The sequence below is a fragment of the Schistocerca piceifrons genome, chromosome X (genome assembly GCF_021461385.2).
Source record: "Schistocerca piceifrons isolate TAMUIC-IGC-003096 chromosome X, iqSchPice1.1, whole genome shotgun sequence".
In the NCBI taxonomy this organism is placed as follows: domain Eukaryota; kingdom Metazoa; phylum Arthropoda; class Insecta; order Orthoptera; family Acrididae; genus Schistocerca; species Schistocerca piceifrons.
Genome location: NC_060149.1, coordinates 447,861,118 through 447,884,773, shown reverse-complemented (window position 1 = coordinate 447,884,773; position 23,656 = coordinate 447,861,118). Strand labels below are relative to the sequence as shown.

General features: G+C 43.7%; 1 protein-coding gene across 1 annotated transcript in view; it reads right to left on the bottom strand.

The window, feature by feature from the left end:
* The window catches only part of LOC124721889 (tolloid-like protein 1), a 577,505-nt gene that overhangs the window by 5,406 nt on the left and 548,443 nt on the right, over window positions 1-23,656 (bottom strand). Inside the window, exon 17 of the mRNA XM_047247042.1 lies at window positions 5,367-5,617. Within this exon, the coding sequence (XP_047102998.1) occupies window positions 5,367-5,617 (251 nt within the window). The remainder of the gene's footprint in view (window positions 1-5,366; window positions 5,618-23,656) is intronic.

The window sequence follows — 23,656 nt, the reverse complement described above, 5'->3', positions numbered from 1 at the left end:
TATCTGTCATGATGCTCTCTATTAGATCCCATCTGCTCTCCTTATTTACATATTCTGCATTTCTAGGCAGATTATTTGTTTCGGTAGCTAATTCTTTAAATAGTTTAGCTGGTACCCGACGTTTTTAAAATGTTTACCATGTTTTTTGTATTTATTGGTCAAGTGAGCATTAATTTTCCCGTTGAGTTCTTCATATTTTTATAAGTCCACCTCGTTAATAACTATGATGTGTGTGTCAATTGTAGACACAAATTAGAGAAGCCGCACAACAAACTTTTCGCTGTCCTTAGTTCATAACGTATACTGAACACATTACCGAAGGCTATAAACCTCCCGCCCATGTAAAACCTGCTACTCTGTAACGAATACTACCACCATGAATGTTCTGGCCTCGTAAAATCCGAAGTTACTATCACTTCAGTGATAAAATAAGATTTAAACTGTACGCTATACGTCAAGTACAGATGGGACTCTTCCTTTCGTCCGAACAGTTCCTTCGTTTACGATATTGCAGTGCTTGTGTTGTGCAGAAGAACAATAAGTGTTCCTTCGGACATGGATGGACACACGCATGTAGGCACACGGTCGGCGACAGATCGAAATTTGGATATAGTCGTGAAGTGTGCTCGGATAGTCTGTCTCGCGACAGGCGGGAGATCCGGGATCGAGTCCTGGTCTGGCACAAATTTTCATTGTCGTCATACCAATACACTGGTGATGGTTGTTCATATTCGCACCTGCGAATACATTTCATGTAGTTCCTTCACTTCCCCCGAATGGCTAAACATCAGTTGCTTCACTGTTCCACACTTGGGAATCATCCATCCATTCTGACGCTTCATTTAAACGTGAAAGATGCTTACTCACACAACTAAGCAAGCTTCGCCTTTAGCTGATGTTCACTCCAATTTAGGCTGTTGCTAAGACAAGTCCATTGTTCCAACCATATAAATTTCTCTTAAACTCATTAGAGTACTCTTTTTACAACTTCAATGTTCTGTTTCTATCATTTTCCTTTCAGTCCTGTATATCTCATATACCTGTAAGTTCAACTTATCCCACTTTCCTCCTTAACATCAGCTGCAATCAGACACTACGCTTTCAACTCTTTCAGAGCTTCCAGCCTTATTACCTGACGATGTATCGCTGCAGCTTAAGATGTTAGACTCTTATTCGAGAGAACCAGGTTTCAAATCGCTGACGAGTAATTTTGATTTAGCTTCCTTGTGATTTCCACAAATCACTTTAAGAGGATACTGGGATGGTCCCTCCAAAACCGCGATGATCCGACTGAAAATATTGGAGAAGTTCCACCAGAGAGCATATGGTCCAAAACCAGTCAGGCCATGCAAAGCATTTCTCTCCATAGCCTCAGTTGAAACTCCTCTGGAGGAGGAGAGACCAATGTGGCTGTTGGCAATGGATACTCTCTCAATCTTCCCTACTTAGTATATATGTCAAAGACCTATACAAACACAGAAATCCGCGTCTTGTCCACCGTATTCACTACTGAAAGAGCACACCCCATTGTTACCTGAGACAACAGTCCTCAGTTCATCCCCTCTGTGTTCAAAGATTTTTGTCAACATAACAGCCGCTCCTGGCCACCACTCCCATCCGCCTTGTATCTAAGTAAGAGGTAGACTGGTAGTCAAGACCTAAAAGACAGGGATCATGACGTCAGCGTCATCTGAGGAAGCACTGACTAGCCACCTCACCACATATCAGTTCAAAACTTCTGTGCTGCTGTAGACGTTGCACAATATTCTACTTATTGAAATTGACAAAGCAATCACTGAGTTTGGCACATAACCATGATAACAGAGGGATTTTCACATCTGTGCTAACACTTTCTGTTAGACATGGGGAGTTGGCCACAGGAATGTCAACTTTTTCACGTCACAGCCGATACTGATCATCTCTTTGCCACAGAAACCTTCCACGGCTGCTGCTACCATCACAAACAGTGCCCCCACGTTACATAACTTGGGGCCGTAATAACCACTCGTTACATAACATGGGACCATAATAACCACAATCATAGACCTGCCCCTCACCTTGTCACTAGACGTATTCTGACACACCTACCCATGTTCAAATGTGTGTGAATTTCTAAGGGACCAAACTGCTGAGGTCATTGGTCCCTAGATTTACACAGTACTTGTTGTTGTTGTTGTGGTCTTCAGTCCTGGGATTGGTTTGATGCAGCTCTCCATGCTACTCTATCCTGTGCAAGCTTCTTCATCTCCCAGTACTTACTGCAACCTACATCCTTCTGAATCTGCTTAGTGTATTCATCTCTTGGTCTCCTTCTACGATTTTTACCCTCCACGCTGCCCTCCAATGCTAAATTTGTGATCCCTTGATGCCTCAGAACATGCCCTACCAACCGGTCTCTTCTTCTTGTCAAGTTGTGCCACAAACTTCTCTTCTCCCCTATTCTATTCAATACCTCCTCATTAGTTACGTGATCTACCCATCTAATCTTCAGCATTCTTCTGTAGCACCACACTTCGAAAGCTTCTATTCTCTTCTTGTCCAAACTATTTATCGTCCATGTTTCACTTCCATACATGGCTACATCCTATACAAATACTTTCAGAAGCGACTTCCTGACAGTTCAATCTATACTCGATGTTAACCAATCCCTCTTCTTCAGAAACGCTTTCCTTGCCATTGCCAGTCTACATTTATATCCTCTCTACACACTACTTAAACTAACTTAAATTAACTTACACTAAGGACAACACACACACCCATGCCCGAGAGAGGACACGAACCTCCGGCGGGAGGGGCCGCGCAATCCGTGACATGACGCCTCAAACCGAGCGGTCACTACGTGCGGCACCTACCCATACTTATGCCCCAAAGTTTCTGCGATGTTCTTCGTTGCTGCAAGCTGCAGTGGGTCATGAAGGACTCCAATGAAGAAAGGCAGTTCATGGAAGTTGTGCCCCTCTTTCACCCAGACCACTTATGCCATCCTTAGCAAGAGGCCGAATGTTGTCATGTGACAGGTTCCATTAGCACCGTCCCCAGCACTGCTCTCCCCCTACCTCATACAAACCCTGTCAACACGCTGAGGTGACAAGAGTCATGGGATGGCGATATGCGCATATCCACATGGTCGCAATATCGTATACACTGCATATAAAAGAGCAGTGCACTGACGGAGCTGTCATTTATATTCAAATGATTCACTTATAAGGATTTCAGGCGTGATTATGGCCACATGAAGGGGAGATAGCAGACTCTGAATGCGGAGTAGCTGTTGAAGCTACGCACATGGGACATTCTGTTTGGGAAATCATTCAGGAATTCAGTATTCTGAGATCCGCAGGGTTAGGAGTGCGCCGAGATTAACAAATTCCAGGCATTAGCTCTCACTGCGACAACTCAGTGGCTGACGGCCTTCACTTAACGACCGAGAGTAGTGGCGTTTGGGTAGACTTGTAAAGCCGAGCGGTCTAGGGCGCTGCAGTCATGGACTGTGCGGCTGGTCCCAGCGGAGGTTCGAGTCCTCCCTCGGGCATGGGTGTGTGTGTTTGTCCTTAGGGTAATTTAGATTAAGTAGTGTGTAAGTTTAGGGACTGATGACCTTAGCAATTAAGTCCCATAAGATTTCACACACATTTGAACATTTGAGACGTGTAAGTGCTAACAGAAATCAATGTTGGCCTCACAACGAACATATTCGTTACGTCAGTGAAAATGTGACGTTAATGGGCTGTGGCAGCAGTCAATCGACGTTGAGTGCCTTTGCTAACAGCACAGCATCACCCGCAGCGCCTCTCCTGGGCTCATGACTATTTCGGTTGGACCCTTGATGACTGGAAAACCGTGGCCTTGAAATGAGTCCCGATTTCAGTTGGTGAGAGTTAATGGTAGGGGTCGAGTGTGGCGCAGAACCCACGAAGCCAAAGACCAAAGTTGTCAACAAGCACTTTACAAGACGGCGGTGGCTCCATAATTATGTTGGCTGTGTTAACATGGAATGGATTGGGTCCTCTGGTCCAACTGAGAAGATCATTGACTGGGAATTGTTCTATTCGGCTACTTGGAGACCATTTGCAGCCATTCATGGACTTCATGTTCTCAAACACTGTTGGATTTTTTGGATGACAATGCGCAATGTCACCGGGCCACAACTACTGAGGTAGGTTTGAAGAACATTCTAGACAATCGGAGAACATGATTTGGCCACCCAGACTGCACTGCATGAATCGAATCGAAGATTTATGGGACATAATCCAGAGGTCAGTTCATGCACAAAATTCTGCACCGGCAACGCTTTCACAATTATGGACGGCTATAGAGGCAGTATGGCTCAATATTTCTGCATGGGACTTCCTACGACTTGTTGGATCCATGCAACTTCCAGCTGCTGCACTACGCCAGGCAAGAGAAGGTCCGACACATTAGGAGATATCCCATGGCTTTAGTCACATCAGTGTATTAGCCCCATGTGACGATTAAAAGTAGACAGGGATTTGTCTCCGTCCAGTGAGGTATTGATTTAGAGATCAAGTTAAAGATGCCTCCACTATCCGAACGACCTGTCGGCGAATGGCCCGCCGCCATGTGACCGGCAGTCAGTTCACAAAGCATTATCAAGCGTCGCCCTTAAATAGCGTAGTTCTACTGTAAGATGACCATGCTATTTGTTTCGTTCCTCTCGGCTTACGCTTGTTGATGAATTCACCACAACTTGGATTTCGTTTCAGTTCTAGAGCCCATCTCTGATTTTGTTCTGATACCGTGACCTGATACGGACTGGTTCCTTCTGTGAACACAACTCAGTTCACTCAAATGACTGCTATTTTTTCATTTCTTTCCAAGGTACTCAACAGCAGAATCTCCTTGCCTGAAATTTACAGTCCGTATAGATCTCATTCTGCATTCTGTTCCAAAACATACAGTATGTGAGATATTTTCGGGTGTGGAAAGTGCCCCTGTTGATGTCCGGAATATTTAGAGACAGTTGTAACAGCTGTAGTTTAGAGAATGTAGCTGGACTTCAACTCTCTTCCCAGTCGTATAGGTGCTGGTACTCAACAATGCACCACCAAAAGTGGATTTTTTCCGTCAGCTCTTTCACCTATCTGGTGTAATTCGTAATTATAACAAAATCGTTTAATCTCTCAATGTCAGCAGTTTCCACTTAATTTCTTATGAGTGTTGCAATTTTGTGTTAATGGAATCATTTTCTTCACATCAAGATTTATCATCATGGGCTCATTAGAGCTTTGTGTACTCTTTAATCAGTGGTAGTCTGACTTCATTATCATAAAAATAGGTATCATGACAGTTTGTATATAAGATATAGGTAATTACAGAGCATTGTATAGAAAAATCCTTTTACTCACCGAATTACCACAAAACCGGCCGTAGGATGGACCACTGGAATCTAATCCAGAGAATACTTCTACGGAGTCATAGCCACAGTCTTGCTCATCTTCCAGTTCAAATGTGAGGAAAGTTAGGTGAATGATTAATCCAGGTTGTGCTTCTATCGCCCAGTCACAGTCCGCTCCATTTTCGTAACTATGATCTCCATATTTCGCATGAGAATAGAGATGTTTAACCTTCTTTGTAGCTCTGAGGTGTCCTCCACAAGCTGAATAACAACGCAAGAAAAAGAAAGTTACTATTTATATCGCTGGAGTATTATGCGTCTGAAAAGAGAACAGTGATACAGCTAGAAATAATAACAGCTGATATCGTATATACGTATATCTATAACTTTTACTTGTTTGCCTGGTTACAATGGAATTACTACAACAATGTTAATGTATACATTTTTCTGTAAACTGAGGAAGGACTAAAGGTGTAAGAAGGCATGACGAGCTCAGTCAGAGACAAAGGAAAACATTCCGTTGACATAACTTCAGCAACTAGTAATTGTTCAGGCCGGTCTAAGAAAACTGAAAAATCTGAATACATTCGTCTGCCTGAATGGCGCAAAGAACCAACTTAAGACTACAAGCGTGAGAAAAAAAATTAATGAGCAGAAAAATGGTAACGTCAGGCAAATATGTTACACAGATGGTAACCGTTGGAGTGGATTAACGAATGGAAGGGCAAAATACTTTATTTATAAAATTAAATGCAATTTTACAAAGTTAGATACTGAAAAATATGACAATTTTTGAGATGATATCCGAAATTTATCACTGGTATCTTCTTAGCGGGTTGAACTGCTCTTTATATTAACGTAACTTAATTTTGTTTGTTAGGGGTAACTTGCCATCGACTGTGTGGCCATTAGAGATGGGACACCAACCACATTTAGAAGCGCGCAGGTTTTCGTTACAAATGTCACTTTGAGTAAAATACTTGTGAACATGAGGCCACATCATTCCTTAAAGCCGCGTGTGGTAGCCTCGCGGGCTAGGGCGCCTTGTCACGGCTCGCGCGGATTCTCCCGTCGGAGGTTCGAGTCCTCCCTCGGGCATGGGTGTGTGTGTTGTCCTTGGTGTAAGTTAGTTTATGTTAGATTAAGTAGTGTGTAAGCTTAGGGACCGATGACCTCAGCAGTTTGATCCCATAAGATCTTACCACAAATTTCCATTCCGTAAAACTAAACCAGAACTATAACAAAAAGTCGACCAATCTTCCAAAGTGCTAAAGTTCTCTTGCTTTAAGTCGTTGGTCTAGAAAGTCATCAGACTGCCTAAAGTCACGAAGTTCGTGGGAGACAGTTTATACTGGAGACTATTATTTCTATAGCTCAAAATAATGGTTGATGTGGAACATGAGATCGGCAACTTTTAATCAGGGGCAATGTTTTGTTGCAGGAAGACATCGATGCTGGATGGGAGTACTTTTGTGGTCTATAGTTTCAGTTGTACCAAGGTGATATGGAGCTGCTGCCTGGCGAACAGTCACAAACTTTGTAAGTAATTTTGGGTAATTATTTAGATCCTGCTTCAAGGTCAGGAACATTCTGACTAATGCTCTGATGGACATGTTCTGATTTGGTGAGAATCTGTATCCACTATCGTTCATCAAACGCACACGAAGTGGAATCAGTGGGGTGGTGTATCTCTAGTTGGATCCAATGAAACCCACGAAAATAACAGTATAAAAATGCGTAAATGTTTTTGACAGAAGAGCCCGAGTTACAGTGGAGATGTTGTGTGCTCTCAAGAATCATAAACACAAATAAACATTTATGTGTGTGTTCCTAATCTCCTCCTAAACCACTGTATCCATTTCAACCAAATTTGGTTCAAAATGGTTCAAATGGCTCTGAGTACTATGGGACTTAACATCTGAGGTCATCAGTCCCGTAGAACTTAGAACTACTTAAACCTAACTAACCTAAGGGCATCACGCATGTCCATGCCCGGGGCAGGATTCGAACCTGCGACCGTAGCAGTCGCGTGGTTCCGGACTGAAGCGCATAGAACCGTTCGGCTACCGCGGCCGGCAACCAAATTTGGTACACATTCTACTTATTGTCTGTAAAGAAGCACTATGAGGATAGAAACCACCTAGCACCCATAAGGGTGGGCCTGAAAGCGACAAAGGCTTGGTAACTCCTTAGATCTAGGCTGCCCTGAATGATAGATGTGTTATGTGCGTACTATCTGAATGCATTCCAGATCGTATACATGTGGATAAGGACGGCTGAGCAGAGAGAGAGGGGATTAGGGGACGGATAGTGGGAGGGGGAGGATGAGGTGGACAGAGAAAGGGGTAGGAGGAAATAGAGAGACGAAGTGGAAGCGATGTGAGCAATACATAAGCCATACAAATGAAATACCCAACTTCAGAGACTTTACTGGTCTCATACACATATGAATTTACATTTATAGACTGAAGCAGTGAGTGAAAATTTGTACCAAGGTGGGGAATCTAGGCAGGTGTGTTAGCCACTAAGCACCTTGGCGCAGCTGCTCACACAGCTGCACGCATTACCTTGGCATGCCTCCCTCCTCGATCCAAATTCTCACTGCCGCCCCTTCTACCGTAAATTCCCCCTTACACACGAACAGAATTATCAAGATTCTCCATGTTCTAGAATAGCACCTCAACCGTGAACATAATGGGGGATCCAGCCTCAAACCCAGATGTAGGTACTTACACAAATGAAACGACCTAACTTAAGAGACTTTACTGGTCTCATACAGATATGATTTTATGCATACATTCTGAAGAGGCAGGTGAAAATTTGTACCAAGGCCACGAATTGAACCCAGGTCTCCTGCTTACTAAGCAGGTGTGTTGGCCACTAAGCCACCTGTGTACAGCAGTTCACACAACTACACGGATTACCTTGGTGTGGTTTGGATCAAGGAGGGAGGTGTGCCAAAGTAATCGGTGCAGTTGTGTGAACCGCTGTGCCAAGGTGGCTAGTGGCTAACACATCTGCTCAGGAAGCAGGAAACGCTGCATCGATTCCCGGCCTTGGTACAAATCTTCACTCGTCGCATCAGTCTATACACATAAAAACATATACCGTACACGTACATGGGCGAAGCCGCAGGTAAGAGGCTAGTATAATATAAAATGGACAAGGTAAACACTGAATAATATTTCAAAATTATTTTGGTAGGCGTAACATAATGCTGTAAAGTTGCGCTAAAATCCAACGAGTAACAGTCAGGTGGGAAGGTCACGGAACACTACTGCATAAAGGAACAAATGCAGTTTTTGTAGTAGCTAAGGGACATAATTGTGTGAGCACGTGAGAAAAATTGGAAAAAAAGCGTAAATATGGATAATAAAAGAAGAACTGATAATACATGAGCAGATGCAGGGAGAAAATCAGTATTTTACTGAAATAAGCTACTCAGTTTGGTATTCAACATCTATGAGAAAGTGAAACTTCCCGTACAGGGTAAGAAAAGGACTTAATGCAGTTATTGTAGAGAATCTGAAAATTGTCGAAGTAGAAATATTTCCCATGCGAAGTTCTTTTGGTCAAAGCGAGGTAAAAATTGCGGGTAAGTCCTTTTATCGTTAATCAGACACGTCCGCTGAAATAAGTGAAAACTTCATAGATATTGTCAGTTCACCACTACATATGCTCCCTAGTTACGCTGCAGTAATTATAAATTGTGTGTCCTTTGACATTATTTTATGGATTCTCTGTAGATTAAATATAACTTTATAGCTAGAAGAGTTCATGTGAGAGAGCAAAGTAAGTGGTATCTGTCGATGATCAGGTCTGACATACGATTTTTACACTGAGACTGCAACCGCTCACCATACTCTGAGTGTTATAGCAAGTCATCAGATTTCAAAGGGCTACTAGACAAGCTACATAAATTTAAATGGCCGATGAAATGAACAAGTATTTACTGTAGATTGAGCACCTGATATGAGCAGTATTTGTCACAAAAGTTCAGGAAAACTGTTGACAAAGATCTAGTATATTATATCCAAAATCACCAACGCGTTCTCCAGTATACAAGCTAAACCACGGACTTTCTAAAAAAAAAAAATAGCAGATGCATTACAGGCTCACAGGAAAGGCAAAACTGCAAATGTGTGTCTGTTAATTGTAACACTGGCATAGTAGAGTTTTATCACAAGGACAGTTACAGAACCTTCGAAAAAGTATGACAGAAATCTAAATCTGCCACACCAAAACAAAAGCCGGAGTGCTAACCGCTGTTTTCGAATGTTCCTCTACAACAGAGACACAGGGTATATAGACTCCTTTTAACTACCGTTTCACAGTAGGTATGGATACCAGTAGCCTTTTGCTATCAAATGCAAACTGGGCACAGATTCATTTACTATTTTCTTGCTTTTTTAAATTGAGAACTGAAATATTCAGAAAATTAATACGTGGCAGACGGTCGATTCCTGACAACCAGTGAGTTTCTGTTGAGGCTGTATGACGCATCTGCTGGTGGAAGATTATTCCCACCCATTATGTCGAAGTTTCGGCTCCTTACTGACTGCTCAGTATAGCGTCACACAATTTCTTACTGTATTCACCAGTTCAAGCACAATTAAGTCCAATTAATGTGGGAAGGTTCTAAGCAGTGGTACAGTTGGATAGCAGGTAATTCCAGATTACACTCAAGATTTCGACATTTACTGATACACAGTTTATAGGGTTCTTAGAAAGGATCAACAAAGGTTCGATGCTTGTCATACTTTTGACATAGGCAGACCCTATCTCACTCGTCCGTCTCAGCCATCTTGTCGATTTTATACTTACAACAAACTATTCTAAAACATGCAGTAGAGTCTAAAAAATGGTCATTCATCTGACTGAGAACAGATGAAAAAATCAGATTGGGCTGGTCGGACCAAATGCTGTCTCGTCGTCATGATCTCTACGTCTACATCTATGTCTACATCCATACTCCGCAAGCCACCTGACGGTGTGTGGCGGAGGGTACCTTGAGTACCTCTATCGGTTCTCCCTTCTATTCCAGTCTCGTATTGTTCGTGGAAAAAAGGATTGTCGGAATGCTTCTGTGTGGGCTCTAATCTCTCTGATTTTATCCTCATAGTCTCTTCGCGAGATATACGTAGAAGGGAGCAATATATTGCTTGACTCTTCGGTGAAGGTAAGTTCTCGAAACTTTAACAAAAGCCCGTACCGAGCTACTGAACGTCTCTCCTGCAGAGTCGTCCACTGGAGTTTATCTATCATCTCCGTAACGCTTTCGCGATTACTAAATGATCCTATAACGAAGCGCGCTGCTCTCCGTTGGATCTTCTCTATCTCTTCTATCAACCCGATTTGGTACGGATCCCACACTGCTGAGCAGTATTCAAGCAGTGGGAGAACAAGCGTACTGTAACCTACTTCCTTTGTTTTCGGATTGCATTTCCTCAGGATTCTTTCAATGAATCTCAGTCTGGCATCTGCTTTACTGACGATCAACTTTATATGATCATTCCATTTTAAATCACTCCTAAGGCGTACTCCCAGATAATTTATGGAATTAACTGCTTCCAGTTGCTGACCTGCTATTTTGTAGCTAAATGATAAGGGATATATATTTCTATGTATTCGCAGCACATTACACTTGTCTACACTGAGATTCAATTGCCATTCCCTGCACCATGCGTCAATTCGCTGCAGATCCTCCTGCATTTCAGTACAATTTTCCATTGTTACAACCTCTTGATATACCACAGCATCATCCGCAATAAGCCTCAGTGAATTTCCGATGTCATCCACAAGTTCATTTATGTATATTGTGAATAGCAACGGTCCTTCGACACTCCCCAGCGGCACACCTGAAATCACTGTAACTTCGGAAGACTTCTCTCCATTGAGAATGACATGCTGCGTTCTGTTATCTAGGAACTCTTCAATCCAATCACACAACTGGTCTGATAGTCGATATGCTCTTACTTTGTTCATTAAATGACTGTGGGGAACTGTATCGAACGCCTTGCGGAAGTCAAGAAACACGGCATCTACCTGTGAACCCGTGTATATGGCCCTCTGAGTCTCGTGGACGAATAGCGCGAGCTGGGTTTCACACGATCATCTTTTTCGAAACCCATGCTGATTCCTACAGAGTAGATTTCTAGTCTACAGGAAAGTCATTATACTCGAACATAAGATGTGTTTCAAAATTCTACAACTGATCGACGTTAGAGATATAGGTCTATAGTTCTGCACATCTGTTCGACGTCCCTTCTTGGAAACGGGGATGACCTGTGCCCTTTTACAATCCTTTGTAACGCTACGCTCTTCTAGAGACCTACGGTACACCGCTGCAAGAAGGGGGGCAAGTTCCTTCGCGTACTTGTGTAAAATCGAACTGTTATCCCATCGGGTCCAGCGGCCTTTCCTCTTTTGAGCGATTTTAATTGTTTCTCTATCCCTCTGTCGTCTATTTCGATATCTACCATTTTGTCATCTGTGCGACAATCTAGAGAAGGAACTACAGTGCAGGCTTCCTCTGTGAAACAGCTTTGGAAAAAGACATTTAGTATTTCGGCCTTTAGTCTGCCATCCTCTGTTTCAGTACCATTTTGGTCACTGGGTGTCTGGACATTTTGTTTTGATCCACCTACCGCTTTGACATAAGACCAAAATTTCTTAGGATTTTCTGCCAAGTCAGTACATACAACTTTACTTTCGAATTCATTGAACGCCTCTCGCATAGCCCTCCTCACACTACATTTCGCTTCACGTAATTTTTGTTTGTCTGCAAGGCTTTAGCTATGTTTATGTTTGCTGTGAAGTTCCCTTTGCTTCCGCACCAGTTTTCTAACTCGGTTGTTGTACCACGGTGGCTCTTTTCCATCTCTTACGATCTTGCTTGGCACATACTCATCTAACGCATATTGTACGATGGTTTTGAACTTTGTCTACTGATCCTCAACACTATCTGTACTTCAGACAAAACTTTTGTGTTGAGCCGTCAGGTGCTCTGTAATCTGCTTTTTGTCACTTTTACTAAACAGAAAAATCTTCCTACCTTTTTAATATTTCTATTTACGGCTGAAATCATCGATGCAGTAACCGCTTTATGACCGCTGATTGCCTGTTCTGCGTTAACTGTTTCAAATAGTTCGGGTCTGTTTGTCACCAGAAGGTCTAATATGTTTTCGCCACGAGTCGGTTCTCTGTTTAACTGCTCAAGGTAGTTTTCAGATAAAGCACTTAAAAAAATTTCACTGGATTCTTTGTCCCTGCCACCCGTTATGAACGTTTGAGTCTCCCAGTCTATATCCGGCAAATTAAAATCTCCGCCCAGAACTATAACATGGTGGGGAAATCTACTCGAAATATTTTCCAAATTATCCTTCAGGTGCTCAGCCACAACAGCTGCTGAGCCAGGGGGCCTATAGAGACATCCAATTACCATGTCTGAGCCTGCTTTAACCCAAATTATTTCACAATTCGGATCTCCGTCAATTTCCTTCGATACTATTGCACTTGTTATCGCTTTAAACACGCCTCCCCCTCCACTGTCCAACCTGTCTCTGCGGTATACATTCCAATCTGAGTTTAGGATTTCATTACTGTTTACGTCTGGTTTCAGCCAACTTTCTGTCCCTAGTACTATATGGGCATTGTGACCGTTAATTAATGAGAGCAGTTCTGGGACCTTTCTATAGACGCTCCTGCAGTTTACTATTAGCACATTAATATTGTTATTCCCTGTTGCATTTTGCCTACTCCTACCTTGCCGCGTCTCAGGAGGCGTCTTGTCGGGCCTAGGGAGGGAATTCTCTAACCTAAAAAACCCACATGTGCACTCCACACGTACTCCATTACCCTTGTAGCCGCTTCCGGCGTGTAGTGCACGCCTTACCTATTCAGGGGGACCCTGCATTTCTCCACCCGATAGCGGAGGTCGAGAAATTTGCACCCCAGATCTACGCAGAATCGTCTGAGCCTTTGGTTTAAGCCTTCTACTCGGCTCCAAACCAGAGGACCGCGATCGGTTCTGGGAACGATACTACAAATAGTTAGCTGATCGTTCGAGGTAAAACATGTGCTCAATTCAATAAGAGTAGGATAAGGAAGTAACGGTGACCTATTCAAGGAATCAACCCACTATTCACCTACAGTGATTTAGAGAAACCACGGATAACCTATCTTAGGAAGACTGGGCACGATTATAAATCCAGCCCTCTCAAATAAAAGTCCAGTACATTGCCTTAATCACTGTGCCATCACGCTTAGTAAGAATTTCAGCATGGTTTCCTTGGTGAAACTGGTACATTGAGGTTTTTTATATTCTCGAGATTTCCCGTTTATCGCGAGCGTTTGCCTTAACCAGACACGCTACCCGACCACTCCTCCAGGACCAACCAAAAAATCCATATGTCACTGTGTGTCTACGCCATGTAATTTCACAATTCCTGTGATCCCCACACAGGTAGAGACTTCCATTATTATTGTTGTGGCCTTGTCTAGGCACTAAATAGGATTTGCACCGTCTTTTTTATGCGATGTCCTTCAGATATGGTTGCATGTCTGAAGGAACAGACACTGGGGCGGATGACAGCCGTATGAAATGAATTAAATGTATTCACAATTGCGTATACGATTAGACGACGGCTGCTCAACGGCTTAGTGACAATGAGAATTTGTACTGCACCAGGACTCAAACCTGAATTTCGCTTATTGCGAATGGTCGTCTTAAAAACTTACGCGGCCTGAGCACTCCTCCAGAACGAACCAAAACTTCCATATGTCACTGTATGTCTACGTCCTGTACTTACAGAACTGCTGTGATTACCACACAGGAGAGACTTTCATTATTATTCTCGCGGCCTTGTCTAGGCAAGGCGTGCATGTCGGAAAGACATTGCATAGTACATCATATAACACAGACACTACAAATATTATTTCATGACTAGACAAGGGCGCAAAAATGTTCATGAAAGTCTCTCCCTGTGCAGGGATCACAGCAATTATGCAAGTACAGTATGTAGACACACCGTGACATTTGGTATTCTGGGTCAGCGTCGGAAGTGTGCTCTGGTGGTCTAAGTGGTTCATAGTTTGCTTGTGGCAGACGAGCTGTGCGGACATAACGCTGATCACGTTCCCGCCGCCGCGACCGAGCACCATGGCGAGTGGTGAGTAAACTTGGTGGGAAGAGCGGTTGCTAGAACAATTCAGACAGAATATTAATATAAGGACGGTATCACAGCTCCGTAAGGACACTCTGAAATTAATCTGACGAAGAGTGCACACGACCTAGGCCTCTCGTATTAGAGATTTTTTTTGCGAGATGTGGTAAAACCAAGCTTTCATGATACGATTGAGATTCTCTTGTCAATAGTTAGCTGCATGGTCTATGTGAAGGTGGTAAACGCAGAGAACTGTGAAGTCGTATCCGTAACGGGAAGACGATTTAAGTCCAACCTCTGTGATAGAAATGTGAGGGAGGCACTAGCAGAAATGGCGGGATTTGGGGTCAGGACCATAAGGTTCTTTGACCTTCCATTAGAAGTGACTCGATCGCAATTCGTTTCAGTTCTAAGCATGTACGGCACAGTACTGAGCAACATGGCGGAGAAATGAACAAGTTTCCAAACCTGCCCTGTCCTTCGGTGTCAGACAGGTTAAGGCTGATATCCATCATCATATCGCATCACATATTAATGTCTGTAGATGTAGAGTGCTCGTAATGTATGGAGGACAGTTCCAAAGGGTTTAGGTTGTAGCAAAGAAGGATGTGTACAGTCTGAATGTGTGCAGAGGTGGGTGGCCCAATCATCAGTGGGGAAATCAGTTGACCCTGCGCAAATGTTGACACTTCCAGTGGTTTATGATACTGCAGTCAGTTAAACGCGAACAGAACGATTACAAGCTGCGGAGAAAGGTCTAGGAATGACGGCTACTGGAGAACATGTCGCACCAATGGACACACGCCAGACAGAGGTGACAGAATCACCCCCTGAATCAACAGTTCAACGAGCAACCAAAAATGGAGTAGAACAAATGAGAGAGGTGACAGCTGCAAATGAGAGGCAACAGGATGTGGATGATTCGATGCCGACGGAGCCGAGCAAGCACTCAGATAATGCCGTGTGCAGACCGCGGCACTCATCACGAAAATACAAAAACAACGGATAGCTCCCCCAAACGTGGATTAAGAAGCGTTAGAAATGCGTGAAAGAGTGCAGAGGATCACCCGCACCCTGGGAGGACCATTGGACGGCCACCGAGACGGAATACGCCAGATACTTCAACCGGCAGCTATCTCTGAAACGGCTGAGAAAAGGAACCCATCCAACAGAAAGATGTGGACGGGACGCAAGAAACGACAATGATGCAGCGCGGCACAACGGCTGGATGGCGTCAAGATGCCCCAGGAAATCTGACAGCTGGCAGATGATGTGAAATGTGATCTATAGGGTGAAGGCATGAATGAATAAATGACTGTAGGTGTCAGAGCAGGGGAAGTGCACGGAGTCAAGGGTCATAAGGATATGGCAACGACCAGCCATGTGGGGAAACTTAAACAGAACTCACAGGCAAGGGCAGGGACACCTTCCCTCCCCTCAAAGAATGATTGCAGCACAAGCATACGAAACAGGGACGGTCAACATCAACAGTATAAGCGGCAACCTGAAGCTTCAGACTTTACGTGATATACCGTAAACCGCCCAGTTAGATGTAGTCTACTGCAAGAGATGACGAACATAGGTCTCCAGAAGATTACTGGATGTACAGCTTTCACTCATCCAGGAACTTAAAAATACCTTGGAACAGCAATACTTACAAGGAAGGAATAATGGTGAAAGAAGTTGAATACCTAGCAACGGCCTGAGATATTACCCTCACCAAACAGAATACACGCTCGGTCAACGTCTACGCACCCTCAAGCTCTGGCGATCGACGAAATTCTCGAAGATATAGCCCGTTTATTCGCCGGCAATTACGACCTCATTATCTTCAGGGGTGACTACAGATGGCTCCTGTCCCCGAAGTCCAGACGTCGCATTTCCGCATTTCAACAGTTGCCCGTACCTAGCAACTATAATAAGGCACCTAGACTTGAGTGACAGTTGGGAGCACGTTAACGGCGATCAGACAGGTTTCACACATGCCACGACCCACTCAGCCAGGCGACTTGACCACATTTACGTGACGCCAGCATTAAGTCACAAAATTTCACACACATGTGTGTGAAATCTTATGGGACTTAACTGCTAAGGTCATCAGTCCCTAAGCTTACACACTACTTAACCTAAATTACCCTAAGGACAAACACACACACCCGTGCCCGAGGGAGGACTCGAACTTCCGCCGGGACCAGCCGCATAGTCCACGACTGCAGCGCCCTAGAGCGCTCGGCTAATCCCACGCGGCTCACAAAATTTATAGACAGAGCTATGCCGACCGTGTTTTCTAACCACTCAGCGTACATATTTACAGTCAGTCTCCAAAGACAGAGGACGTACCGTGTGAGCAGATACTGGAAGCCGAACGTCTCGCACTTCAACGAAGGTGAATGGCATGCAGTATTTGATACGACATGGGTAACCTATGAAAGACAGCTTCCTCAATATGCCTTGGCGCTAGGTTGGTGGTTAAATTGTGCAAAACGGGCGATCAGGAAGGCCGTCAAGAGCTGAAGATGAAATGGCGCATCCGCACAGTGAAATTCTTTTTCCAGGTCCTCCGTGACTTATTCCGACCAGACTCGTCGGTTGCCGCCAATCACCGGGAAATACAACGGGCAAAGGCCACGTTTACGGCGCTAACACACAAAAAATTAGAAAGTTTCCGGATAAGAGCGCGACTTCGAGACGGTGTCCAACGCGAACAGCCTCCTATATATCAGTTGAGTAAGACGCGAATAGGTAGCCGCAGCTTGACCGACACATCGCCATCTAGAACATTCTCAATGTTATTCTTTCATCACATGGCTTTATAAAAAAATAAGAGCCAAGTCGACCTCTCGGGAATTGTATAGTGTCCAGAAATAGTTAACACTTGCTTTCTTGATGCCTCAGCTTGTATGCACGGAAATTCTTAGCCTAACAGAACCTGTTTACCAAAATATCGCCGAATCCAGTCTTCCTCCCGGACATAACGTGACAGCCTTCCTGCTATCAACATATGCAAATGTTCTCACCGCTCCTATATCCCACCACAATCAAACGAGCATTCTCATTGGCTCTTATCGAATTTACCAGTCGAATTACTAACGCCGTCGGTATCGAAGAATCATCCACCTTCTCTTTCTTTCTGGGGCTTTCTGTCGTTATTTTGCAAAGATTGCTAAATTGCACAGATAGTTCCCTCAATCTGTACACCCCCAACCTGTTCTTTCTTTCTACAGACGCTACACTCAGTGGTAATGAACTATTTTACACTGATCACCATTTTGCACCGACAACTAAACATGGGAAATTTGTCTACAAGTCATCAAACACATACAATACTAGCATACTAGCAAGAATATTGGAGCATCAAACCGATCTCCAACCAGGGAATATATCACCGAGTACCACCTCGATCTAGTAAACATGCAATTCATATCCCCCACCATACTAAATCATCCCCTTTACATCAGCGAACCCAAGTCACTCTCAGAACTGATGTTCAAAGACAGGCTCGTTTCCCCTTGGCACAAACGTGTTACTCTTTCCGTTTTCTTGCTCGCATTTCTACAGACAACTCCAGACTCGTCGATTACAAGAACACCCGTATTTTCGCCATAATATTATACAATTTTTGCCGTACTTCTCGATATCAAGCACACAGCAGTAGCCTCCCGATCGCTAACGCTTCATAATGCGCAAGATATAGACTGTAAATTATTTCTCCACAAACACCAAACTTTAGCAAGGTGCAGTGTGCTGTAAACCATTGACTAACTAGAAACAAGTAAAGTAAACTGATATTTACACTCTGAAATACCGAAGTCGGTGATCTAACAGATTCCAGATGATCAATATTGTTTATAAACCAACTAGGATCTTTCCCACGTCTAGAGAACAGCCAAACGTGTGTCCAACACACCACGACCGATATTCCCTCAACTAAATAAAGGCACCAAATGTGCAGAAGCAGTCGACCGAACAATTTACATGGGAGGGAATAACGCTCCAACGCAAACGCACCATCTTCTCAAAGTTACACTTGATCACGAAAGCGGCCCACCACATACTTAGTTCGCTATTCGGTCGCCTAGAAGATGGTAAAGTTAACTGTCATACAGGCCTGTGCATTCGGAAGATCGCTACCATTAACATGGGAACGCGAATCAGTACCAATACAGACTTTGCATACACGAACAAATTCTAGAAAACCGCTCACGTATGTCTTCTATCATTATACTTACAATTAAATCTAACGATCTAGGTCTCAACTGAACGGTATTCGGCAATGAGCGAAGCATCGGAAACACACTCTGTTGACTGCTGTGGCATTGGAAATACCTGTACCTTTCTTACCACTAGACATACTCTTCCGTTCGCTATCACAGTACTCCAAGTCAAATCCATACCCTCCCTACAACAGCACATAGACATTTCCTTTACACAAACAGATATACTTTATAAACCTGATGCTCAAATGCGAACATATCACACACGCAGTGCTAATACTAACTATAATATTACCTCCTCAATAACTGGATGCATAGGACACCAAATAATACTGACAAAAATCAACAATGTGCGTGCATGTCTCTTACATTCTTCCTGCGAGTCATACCACCGTGTCATAGACGTAATCGAGCACATGTTAAAGAATCCCGATCCCAACAACTACTGCTTGTTACTCTCACAAGCGGTCATCGTTCTGCAGGTGCACCCAAGTATCGATGTTAAAACCTATAACCGCTTTACGAATCGAGGTACGACATTACCTCTGAATGAGGTGGTGTTTTCCGGACAAATACCGTGACGGTAATCGTAGAAATGTGTGTATTAAGAGCCAATGATGCAACCCCGCGATTAACTCAATGAACTTTGAAAGTCATTCGCCTAAGGAACGTCGTATGTAAGCGCTATTTGCAACTCCATCACACCGTACGTAAGTGCATAATTCATTAGTTTTTGCAACGCATTCTGTCTCGAGACCATATCAGACGTTCCGCGATATATCCGCTGAGTTATAGGCGATGACAGACAATAGAAGTAGATGACGTGCTGATTGAGGTCCTAAGAAGAAAAATATACACTAACTTCTCAGATCTCTAGCCTTACGCTATATGTTAGAAATTAGGTCCATTCAAACACATACTTGCATAGGCTCACACACACAAGTCAATCATATTTCACGCACTCTCATATCTCTAAACGAGTCACCTTCCTCGAATCTGTCTGCAACAGTAAAATTACAACCTCCTTTTAATCACACCCTACACATCCTCCAGTCGCACCCATTTCTACAGCTTTCCACGAGTGCTAGTTCCAATTTAGGTCGGAGAAAGACGTATCCAACACATTCTGAAACCCGCGTAGAAACAGTTCGAGTTGAGGTACTGCAACTGGACCGTGTTTTGAGCATTTGGTGGAAATGCGCGCAGTGTGGTGCGTACCCAAACTAGATACAAGTACTACAGATCCCCAACATGCTGTCTTCGTTATTATATAGCCACCTTAGCTACGGTGAGCCTCCAATGCGAAGAAGACATTTCACAGTACTTCCCCAGAATAGCGCAGCGGCAGCCACCCCAGCATTCCTAACGGTTCAACAAGTCCGACACATCAAACCGCAGCTGCCTATGTTGAGATGATCATATTAAATATACAAACACCACATATACCACTTTAAACTTTCATCACCTATACCCTAAGAGAATTATCGTATGAGACGATCCCTCTGCTCCTGTTTCTAACACTGTTTTCTAACACGCTTTTGTACATTGCCAAAGATTTCGTTTTCTGCCATGACTTCGAGGTCTGTGTCAGATTCTAAACTGACATTAAGATGCTCTGATCCACGACCTCTCACAGAAAACTAGACATCACACGATGTATATCATATTCTTATGGCAGATAGCATAACACTGAATGACTTTTAAATAAAACACACTTACAGCATAAGGAAACTAGAAGAGTTTGGCAGCGTTGTGGAGAGTTTCCAAACTACCGTCCGAAAGTGATTCATGACCTCTACATTTAAATTCATATGTCACAGTGATGGAATAGATGATAGCTCGGCGTTCCATTTCGAGTTATTCGTAATTTTGCGCTCATGTACGCGATCGCTGTTGAGCTGCTAGCAACCCATTGGAGTTGTCACCCATCGACAAAACTTCTTCCCCGACTCAAACAAGCTATATCACTCAATCTTTATGTGGCAACCAATGCGCGGATGTGATGGAAAAGACACCGTCGATTTACTGTAATATTAAGCAACAGACTTGACAGTGCGAAGAATTTTACACTAAGTTCAGCACCGGCCAATGATGTGACAGCATGTTTCCCCAATTTCAGTATCACATCTAAACCATGCCCTCTCCATGTTGCGAATATCATTGCGAACATTGATAGATGACTGAGCATTATGTCCATTAACTATTAATTCTCGAACACATAAATCATCAAAGTATACGAGACAGCACTCCACATGTTTCTATCATCTCGAGCACAGTGTTTAATTTACGATCTATCTCTCAGCGTATAGGAGTCACAGAGTACTCTCCCCGTCTTAGGGTGAAAGACCAACCTCACACAATCATTGACCAACCCACCCTGCAGCACCGTTAGTGCACTAAATTTCTCGAGATGTGCATGTTGAGGAGCTTAGCACTCCTTATCGATTTATAGTAACAGATTTCAAAGTGCCGTAATGTGATAGCATACAGTTAAGAAGAACAAGAAAAAACTTATTTTTATACGCGAAGGAGTTCGAGACGAATAGAGTTGGACACATTTTTACCTAAATCAACGAAGCTATCAGCTCTAAATTATTGTTCTACACTCTTCGATCTGTACCTGGAGGGTACTGGTAATATAGAGAACATAAACACACACACTCCTAAGACTACAACGTTCTGCACTTAAAAACGGGGTAGTTAGATCGAATATCTTTCCGGCCTATCAGACATATACATCCTTCTTCACAGTTTCTCAATGCTGAACTATCTTATCGAATGGTAAAATATTTGCTTTGCATGATACGAACGCAATATAGCTTTGCGGAGACATATAGTGTCCACTGTTCACATCCGATCACAGTTCAGAAATTATACTATGCCTGTGTAAGGCCTACATAAAATGATAGTAGCGGGGGATACATCCTACAAGGAAACAGATAAACGCACAGCAGCAGCGTCCGACATGTGAAAATTACAAGTCATTCCGTCACTAACTCTGTAAACAGCACATCAGTCGGGCAAATATGTACACAGGGATTGCAGCGCATCACAAGCTCTTATCGCTAAGTTAGTTATGACCCTGAAGTCTCGATTTTACACCCAAGATTTGACAGGGGCGATCACATAAATGAAAGCTCATTTAGAGGAGTGTGTCAAGTTTCTTCACACATGAGATGGAAGCCCTCTGATGACCGAAAGGTTTCCCGTTAACGATCGCAAGTAGACACCACTTTAAAACACATACGGAACATGTAGCTGTATACTAATAGAACGCAGGCTATGTCACCTGACCGAAGCATCCAGAATCACTGGTACCTCAATAGACATACAGTATAGTGCAGCCCCAATGGGAAAATATTGACTGCCTCCATTATTCCCTTCGTTTCGATGTCCACGTTTTCCAGGATTCCTCCTGTTGCTGCATACTTTGTCCCACATACATATTGTTCGGCGCGAATCAGAAGATAGCAAAGTACTTCCTCAATTTCACCGCATTAGGCTCTATATTCGGTCAATATGTACCTATTCCATCGCCACTTTTCGCAATTCTATCGATTTGAGGTCAGATCTATATATGTGATCATGGCACAACATGTCGTTCTGTGTTCTAAAATTGATTGTAAATGTAGCACAGCTGCCACCAACTAGCCCAAATGCATTGATCGGGACGTGTAATATAGCACAGCACTCGACTGTATCCAGTCACCTCCACATTCAGAGAGCGTTTGCTCTGCTTTCTGTATGTCTGTGTATATGCAACCCTCGTGAACACTTTCTAGGGCCCGCAGTAGACCAGAGTTAGCGTTCGACTGTGGATCCACCGCATGTTATATCCGGATCGGTGTTGAGATGCAGATCCACAATACGTGGCGCCCCAGAAATAAAGAAAAGGTGGATGGTGCTTCGATACCGACGGCGTTAGTAATTCGACTGGTAAATTCGATAAGAGCCAATGAGAATGCTCGATGGATTGTGGTGGGATATAGGAGAGGTGAGAACATTTGCATATGCTGAGAGCAGGAAGGCTATCACGTTATGTCTGGGAGGAAGACTGGATTCAGCGATAGTTTGGCAAACAGGTTCTGTTAGGGTAAGAATTTCTGTGCATACAAGCTGAGGCATCAGGAAAGCAAGCGTTGACTAATTCTGGGACACTATACAATTCCCAAGGGGACGACTTGGCTCTTATTTTTTTATAAAGCCATGTGATGTAAGAATAACATTGAGAATGTTTTAGATGGCGATGTGTCAGTCAGGCTGGGGCAGGTACATGCGGTTGAACGTATGTGTCAACATGCTCTGTGCTATTCTGCCTTCAATGGTAAAGACAAGTGGCACCTGGAGATGCCTCAAATATGAGACTGGCATGAACGCACTTTGGAATGCTATGACAGTATAACGGTGACTGTATAGAGGCATGCAACTTTCATCAGTGTTCGTTGGTGGTGGCTGGTGGGTGCGACGGAGCGTGCGGGACCCGAGCTGCGGCTGCTTCACTTCACGGGTGTTGTGGCATGTGCTGACCAGCTTCGCTCGCATCATCATTGGCGTCTAGGTGAACACGTATTTGGATAGGAGTTTCACGGGTGTGGAGTATGAATGCGGCTGTCGCCACCTCATGTTTGTGGAAGCCGAGCAGGGACCTGTGCAGGATTTGACAGCTGACGGTCATGTGACTTCGCAGGGGACAGGATGTGGTGGAGGGTGCTTGCGTGCTTTTATTGTGTTATTTTGTGAGCGGTCCTGTAGGCTGTGCCATGCGTTATTTGGACAGTTTACGAGTACTGAGTGTGTTTGCATATATGTGTACTGCATTATTTAGGAGCAGTTTGCTATTGTGTACTGAAATTAGGAGTTGTTTGCACGTCTGTGCAACTTGACCCCAGGCATGTCTGGGTGGGTGTTTTGTGATAGTGTGA